Raw genomic sequence first — 8,494 nt, 5'->3', positions numbered from 1 at the left:
GTTGCATCAATGTTTCTATAGTCATCCACACACGTACAGGTTTACATCTCCTCTAATTATTCCTGCATTGCCCCTTTGTACTTTTCTTACTTTTTAGACATATGTAGCCAGTTTTGGTTGTTTCATTTGCTACTTTTCTATATCTTCATCTATCGTCAACCAAAATGAGTATCTCATATGTTATACACATATTACAACTAATCCTTGCCTTTTTTCCTGCTTGACACTCAGCATGTATCAAAGCTACCAATTTACTGTAATCACATCCCGTGTTTTATTCAATACTTGTCGAATGCTGCCTTGAAAATTAGCAACAACGTTTTCTTATTTCAGTACTATACCAGTTGGCTTTCCAATCTATTTCTTCCTGTCAGACCATGTTATCCTACATCTCCATTTTATTCCTTACTGTATAATTTCAGTCCTGAATTAAAATTACAGTTTTCCTCTTCATGAGCAGAATACCTAATTATCTGTTATTATTCATTTTTTAAATTCGTTCATTGTAACAAATTGTTCTTACTTACAAAAAAATATTTTTACGTGTTCCCATCAAATGGATGTATGAGTTCATCTACATTGTCAGGTAACTAATGGTTGGTCTACACAGTTGGAGACACTGCACAGTGCCTTATTTAACAGGTAGTATGTTACTTTTGCAGCATGTAACAACTATAGTTACCATTACAGGACCATATTCTTTGGAAGGTAAAGCACTGATAACATAGTTTATTAAACAAAAACTTTGCAGCTGGTAAAAAAACATTTAATATAAATTGCAAAACACACAACAGTAATCAACAACGAACGAAGAGATGAAAATAAGTATTGTAACCAAGCGATTTGTCTGACATCGTTATCATTTGAAAACGATGTCTTGATGTGGAACTACAATACACGAGGAAGGTTAGTTGATGCGCACAAGCTCAGGTTGTTTGTAAGAGTAGATGGGAGCGCCGGCAGGATGCAGGTCCTGGTACTGGAAGCGCGCCAGGTAGCCTGGAGTGAGCGCTGGCTGCTGCAGGGCAGACAGTTCACTGGAGGCGGCCCGCTGCTGCTGCTTGGGGGCGGCGGAGACGGGGGCGGGACCGTGGGCGTAGGCGATGCGCTGCAGGCGGCCGTCTGGCTGCAGCACGTAGTACACGCCACTCTCCTCCGCCTCACGCAGCTCCGCCTTGCCGTACTGTGGGCAAAGCAAGCAACGTTATTGTAAGGTTACGGGATGAAGGACCAATTGTACACTACATTCAAAACCTTGCTGTCCATAGCTGTTTCGCGATTATGCAGTGTATTTCAAATTTCATGAATATTTCATTTCTGGCAAACAGTTACAATGAGGTCACTAACTGAAATGACGTAGCTTCATTATTGTATGAATACAAGTCTACATAAAGTTTAATTGAATTGTTATGACCTTCTTCGATCGAATAGAAAACAGGACTGTTGCTATTGTTATCCCGAGGCTGTCTGCCACTGCAAGGATGTGCTCCAGCTGAAATGAGTGATATCAACAACCAAGTATTTTAGTTTTAAATTTCAAGGTGTCCCTGTTCGACAGAAACCTGTCTTATGAAACGTTATATAGGCTGCCTAGTTCTACGCCTACATTTACGTTTACAGTCCCTGTGTCTTTCATCTTGTATTCGCGATCCTTGTGTGAAACGTGCGTTGGTGGCAGCAGAATCGTTCTACGATCAACCAGAAATGCAGACTCTCTGAACGTTCTCAATCGTATTTCACGCATGGAATGTCGTATTACCTTTAGCGATCTCTAATTGAATACACGGAACATTTTCATAATACTTGCATGTGGATCTGATGTTAATTTAACACAAAGTGAATGGGTCAAGATTTAATGCAGTTTGGATACATGGCCCTTGTCCTAATATACTTACGTTGTAAGGAGCCTCAGTAGTGGTGGTGGCAGCCTCAGTGGTGGTGGGGGCGGAGGTAGTGAACGTAGGCAGGTGGTAGGAGTCAGTGAGGCGGGAGAAGTCCTGTGCAGGAATGAAGAACTGTGGGCGGAAGCTGGCTGCAGAAAATCCAGAGACTGGCTGCGGGGCCGCGAATGACGGCTGCGCCTGCGACTGGGCGAAGGCCTGCGGTTGCTGCTGCTGCTTCTGCTGCGCCTGGAGCCGCTGAGGCTGGCCCGGCAGCTGGCGGGAGGGCGCGCCGTAGCTGGTGGAGGGCGCTTCGCCCGCGGCCATCGCCGCCAGCGACGCCAAGACGAATACCAGAAGGGCCTGCAGAAGGCGATGGTGAACTGATAGTGACCAACTAGGACTTTTGTAAAAGGGGCAGTCAAATGAAAACTTTTGTGGGCTCGCCCACATATTGCCAAGGTTGTTTCTCCTATGCCGCAAAGCCTTACATAATCTCTATATAGTCCAGATGCACCCGCCGCCCATTCCCCCATGCCACTTACATACTTTTGAAGCCCTGAAGAAAGACGAACATGACTGGTGATTTGCCTCGTATGTAGTCGTGCATGCCCAGGAACAGTCCTTCTTCAGTATGGAATTGTAAACTTTTTTTCGTGAAGTCATGGACTCTGTTCTCACAGAGCGATACACTTTTTAACAGTTACGGGGATTACTTTTCAAATAGTTAACAGTTAACTTACTTTTTCGTTCCTGTCTCGGTTTCATCTGACTGCCCATTATACAGATTATTTTAAAACCGTAAGGTTCCGCAAACTACTTTTCCTAAAGAGCACTTTATCTTGATTAGTGATTGGAGACCAATTTTTGAAAGCAATTATCCAGGTCGAAGATGAATGTGTAACTCATATGCTTTTGCTATTAATAATGTTTTTCTAACAACAGACATTTTGAAAGTAATTTCAATTACTCAAATATGCCTGTATGAAGATGTCATTCAGTGATTTGGAACAATTACTGATCATTACAGATAACCCTTCGATGAGATAATGGTTAGCACAGATTAGGTTGCTGGTCGGAGTTATTCGATGCTAATAGTTGTGGTTATTGTTGATTCAACGTCTTCAGTCCTAACGTAGTTTTCATAAAAAATGTTTCATGTTCATTACACATTTAATCAGTCTTGTTTAAATATTACTGCTGTATTGATTCATTAGCACAGTTTTTATGCTTCCTTGAGGGCGGTTTGTGAATGTTCTCGTTCAAGGAAATTACTTCAACTGTATACAGTGATGCATTTGTATATAATGATGAAACAAATCTGTGTTTATGTGAATGTTAAGTTCCAAAAGACTGCTTTTATCGAATAAGTATGAAACAATGCTAAATGTCAAGAAACCGTAATGTCATCGACACTAAACTCGAATCGGGACTCATCACTGAAGACAGTTCTGCCCTAGTCAGTGACATTCCAGGACGAAGTTTCAGGAGACCTCCCAGTCAGCGGTGGGATACCAGCCTCTCACCCACCATACGTCCCGACAACCATGCGTGATGATCTGACGTGTCATTTCTTTTCGCAGGAGGACTCATTTGGTTGTCATCCGGGGCAGCCTCATGGCATAGCGGTACGTCGATGATATCTATGCCCCGTTTTATGTGCCGTCTTGGCAAGCCATCCTGGGGTTGCATTTCAGCAAGATAATGCCAATCCGAACACAGCGAGAGTTTCTACTGCTTGTCTTTGTGCTTGCCAAACCTTGTCATGACCACCATGGTCGCCATATACCTCACCACTTGAGAAGCATTATGGACAATGTTTTCCAGCTTCATCGGGATTCTGACAATTTAACTCGTCAATCCGACAGAACTGGCACGATATTCCTCAGGATGGTACCCAACAACTATATCAATGCAAAGCCGTAAAACTGCTTGCATAGGGGCCAGAAGAGAACCAACGCGTTATTGACTTGCTGAATTTAAGCTCTTTCTCTTCAAGAAATCATTAACTTTCTTTCGGAAATTGTAACCATTTGTTGATTTGTTTTCCCTCTCACTTGGGCAATTACTCCGTGGTGAGTCATTTCATTCTTATCTTTTTTTAAAGAGTGTAAGACGTGACACTATGCCAAATGGCTATGTCGAGAACAGTCTCAAGTGACTCCGGAAAAATCACAAAAAATGTAGTTTGGTATGTCCGGATAACTAGTTAGCTTCTAAATTACGTAAGTCATCTCGCTTCGTTCAGTGTTGTTGCTTTCACAAATAGTAACTGACTGGTCCTACAATAAAGACGTTTGTTTTAACGCCCTTACGAAAATAGTCGACGATGAAAACATTTTCGCATAACCTACTCCTCCCAGCCTATTGAGAGATGTATGGTACATATACATGCAATCAGTACGAAGCACTGTTTTCTATCAAGACAACTGAATAGTCAAAGATAGCTTTCATTATCTTCTACCCCTCTATGAAAGCTGTAAGCTAGTCATAGATGAAGATTCATCTACGTCACACCGATTTTCATCTTACCCTCTCGGGACAAATTCCTAAAGTAATATTATGAACGTTCCACATGTTCCATCGGAACCGTAGATATTATAATTTGTGTGTGTAAAGTACGATCTCAGTTGCTTTTTAGCTGTTTATTTTTCGTATCCTACATTTATGCGTCATTTGTGGCATCATATACTCGCAGACAATTATACGATAAAGTTCGATGTCGCATATAGCTACTGAAATGGATTTGACATGTGGCAGAGAACTTCTTATGTGCCTTACGATGTCGATCAACGTGATAGGTGCTAAAAATTGAAGATTATGTTGAACAGCAGATAAGATGGTACTTCAAAATACACTCCTGGAAATTGAAAAAAAAACACATTGACACCGGTGTGTCAGACCCACCATACTTGCTCTGGACACTGCGAGAGGGCTGTACAAGCAATGATCACACGCACGGCACAGCGGACACACCAGGAACCGCGGTGTTGGCCGTCGAATGGCGCTAGCTGCGCAGCATTTGTGCACCGCCGCCATCAGTGTCAGCCAGTTTGCCGTGGCATACGGAGCTCCATCGCAGTCTTTAACACTGGTAGCATGCCGCGACAGCGTGGACGTGAACCGTATGTGCAGTTGACGGACTTTGAGCGAGGGCGTATAGTGGGCATGCGGGAGGCCGGGTGGACGTACCGCCGAATTGCTCAACACGTGGGGCGTGAGGTCTCCACAGTACATCGATGTTGTCGCCAGTGGTCGGCGGAAGGTGCACGTGCCCGTCGACCTGGGACCGGACCGCAGCGACGCACGGATGCACGCCAAGACCGTAGGATCCTACGCAGTGCCGTAGGGGACCGCACCGCCACTTCCCAGCAAATTAGGGACACTGTTGCTCCTGGGGTATCGGCGAGGACCATTCGCAACCGTCTCCATGAAGCTGGGCTACGGTCCCGCACACCGTTAGGCCGTCTTCCGCTCACGCCCCAACATCGTGCAGCCCGCCTCCAGTGGTGTCGCGACAGGCGTGAATGGAGGGACGAATGGAGACGTGTCGTCTTCAGCGATGAGAGTCGCTTCTGCCTTGGTGCCAATGATGGTCGTATGCGTGTTTGGCGCCGTGCAGGTGAGCGCCACAATCAGGACTGCATACGACCGAGGCACACAGGGCCAACACCCGGCATCATGGTGTGGGGAGCGATCTCCTACACTGGCCGTACACCACTGGTGATCGTCGAGGGGACACTGAATAGTGCACGGTACATCCAAACCGTCATCGAACCCATCGTTCTACCATTCCTAGACCGGCAAGGGAACTTGCTGTTCCAACAGGACAATGCACGTCCGCATGTATCCCGTGCCACCCAACGTGCTCTAGAAGGTGTAAGTCAACTACCCTGGCCAGCAAGATCTCCGGATCTGTCCCCCATTGAGCATGTTTGGGACTGGATGAAGCGTCGTCTCACGCGGTCTGCACGTCCAGCACGAACGCTGGTCCAACTGAGGCGCCAGGTGGAAATGGCATGGCAAGCCGTTCCACAGGACTACATCCAGCATCTCTACGATCGTCTCCATGGGAGAATAGCAGCCTGCATTGCTGCGAAAGGTGGATATACACTGTACTAGTGCCGACATTGTGCATGCTCTGTTGCCTGTGTCTATGTGCCTGTGGTTCTGTCAGTGTGATCATGTGATGTATCTGACCCCAGGAATGTGTCAATAAAGTTTCCCCTTCCTGGGACAATGAATTCACGGTGTTCTTATTTCAATTTCCAGGAGTGTAGTTTAAAACTCACAAAAACTTTTTGTACAGAACTAATTACTAAAAATTGAAAATTAAGAACCATGAAATGTTTAGTGCAATGATTTACCTAAAAATAATAAATTAAGGAAATTAGAGAAACATTTGACACTCCTTTGAATGATTCTCGAAATCACGTACAGCGAATTGTATGGCGATTGAGACTTTTAAGTTCAAATTCTCATCAAATGTTTCACTAGCCTATATTATCACGTACTTTCAGAAAAAATATTTCACATAACAATTGGTATGTTACTCTAACTTTTTTATTTTCAAATTTTGTTCAGGAACCATGTTTTCTACAATGCACAATGTCCTGAATTTAGTATCTAATCCGAAGGATACCCTTATGAACGTTAAATATGAGTCCGATAGAAGTTTTGTATGCAAAATAACTGTGCTTCGAGGAGTTGACCTTTTAGTCACGACATTTACCTAGCTATCTTCTTTGTCCGTTTCCCACTCCTCGTTTGGCAATGAAAATTCTCACAAAATCCATTCTGTAGGTTCTAGGGTGTCCTCTTGACACACCGTTCACGCATTTGACCAAAGGGTCCCAAAGACAAATGGTATTCACAGCAAAGAAGAGATTACGAGTAATCCCGTCGTCGAGGAGGCAATTACAGACAGGCATAGTCCCGAAAAAGACAACTCCAGTGGTGGGAAACGATAATGGCCAAGGCAAACCACTCACCTGCATGGCTGCTCGATGCACCTGTTGCGTCTGCTGGACTGGGCCAATGTGGTGCCGGAGAGCAGCGCGGGGTGGCTTTTATACGGAGCTGAGCTGCTTGGCGGCTCTGCCAACATGACGTCGCAGGTGAGCTCCCCGTTCGCGTCCGTCAGCGGTGAGTTGCGTAACCACAGGTCACGGCCACGATGCCCCACCCACCTTGTTACCTCACGCTCTCTCTCTCTCTCTCTCTCTTCGCCGTGCTGCACATCAATACTACTGATAGCACCTCACTCATTGTTAGCACACCAGGCGTCTACATTGGTACTGGTACCAATACTTCTTTTTATAAGGCTCATCATTGTCAGAATGTTCTCGGGTGTAAGAACGGATGTAGTCTTTCGCCCCTACTGTACAATTTTACATCGAAGGAGCAATGACGGAAATAAATTAAAGTTTTAAGAGTGAGATTAAAATTCAGAGTCAAACGATATGAATTTCAAGATTCGCTGATTATATTGCTATCCTCAGTGAAAGTGATGAATTACGGTATCTACTGTATGGAATGAAAAATCTAATGAGTACAAAATACGGACTGAGAGAAAATCGAAGGAAGGCGATACTAACGAAAAGAAGCAGAAACTTTGCATCCGAAATGGAGATCACGAAGTAGACAGTTAACGAGATCTGCTAACTAGGCAGCAAAGCCGGCCGTTGTGGCCGGGCGGTTCTAGGCGCTACAGTCGCAGGTTCGAATCCTGCCTCGGGCATGGGTGTGTGTGATGTCCTTAGGTTAGTTGGGTTTAAGTACTTCTAAGTTCTAGGGGACTGATGACCTCAGAAGTTAAGTCCCATAGTGCTCAGAGCCATTTAAAATTTAGGCAGCAAAATAACCCACGACGGGCGGACCAAGGGGGGCATAAAATGCAGACTAGCGCTGCCAAAAATGGCATTCCTGGCCAATAGGAATTTCATAGTGTGAAACACAGGTCTTAATTTGGGGAGAAAATTTCTGAGAGTGAACGTCTGGAGGACAGCATCGTAGGCTACTGCAGTGAGACATGGGCAGTGGTAAAACCGAAACAGAAAAGAATAAAAGTATTTGAGACTTCTTACTACAGAAGACTGTCGAAAATTAGGTGGACTGATAAGGAAAGGAGTGAGAAGGTTCTGCGCAGGATCCGTGAAGAAAGGAATATATGGAAAACACTGACAAGAAGAAGGGATAGGAAGATAAGACATCTGTTAAGACATCAGGGATCTGAAGAGGGTAGAAACTGTAGAGGACTACACGGATTAGGATACATCCAGCAAACAGTGGAAGACATAGGTTGCAAGTACTACTCTGAGATGAAAAAAAGTTTCACAGGAGCGAAAATCGTGGCGGGCTGCATCAAACCAATCAGAAAAAAAAGACAGGGGAAAACGATCTTAACCTCCAATATAAACATGATTTGTCTAAATGGCGACTTTATAAAAAGGCATCACTGGTTTTTATTACCGCCGCAAATATCTTCAGATGGTAAAATATCGTGACACAATGCAACATGTCCCATGTTGTACAATCTAGTACTGAGTCATAATAACAGCATTTCATAAACTCGCGAACTAGACAAACAAAAATTGACAATACTTATTTTATAA

At 44.4% G+C, this 8,494-nt stretch overlaps 1 protein-coding gene across 1 annotated transcript; it reads right to left on the bottom strand.

The window, feature by feature from the left end:
• Window positions 1-875: 875 nt before the first annotated feature.
• LOC126236727 (uncharacterized) lies at window positions 876-6,909 on the bottom strand. Its single transcript, XM_049946255.1, has 3 exons — window positions 6,872-6,909; window positions 1,896-2,243; window positions 876-1,183 (listed from the first exon to the last, which is right to left on the bottom strand). Exons 1-3 carry the CDS (start codon window positions 6,875-6,877, stop codon window positions 908-910), a joined length of 630 nt encoding a protein of 209 aa, XP_049802212.1. The 5' UTR covers window positions 6,878-6,909; the 3' UTR covers window positions 876-907.
• Between the last annotated feature and the right edge of the window lie 1,585 nt (window positions 6,910-8,494).

Source organism: Schistocerca nitens, chromosome 1, assembly GCF_023898315.1.
Source record: "Schistocerca nitens isolate TAMUIC-IGC-003100 chromosome 1, iqSchNite1.1, whole genome shotgun sequence".
Lineage (NCBI taxonomy): Eukaryota > Metazoa > Arthropoda > Insecta > Orthoptera > Acrididae > Schistocerca > Schistocerca nitens.
This window is presented reverse-complemented; position numbering and strand designations above follow the sequence as displayed.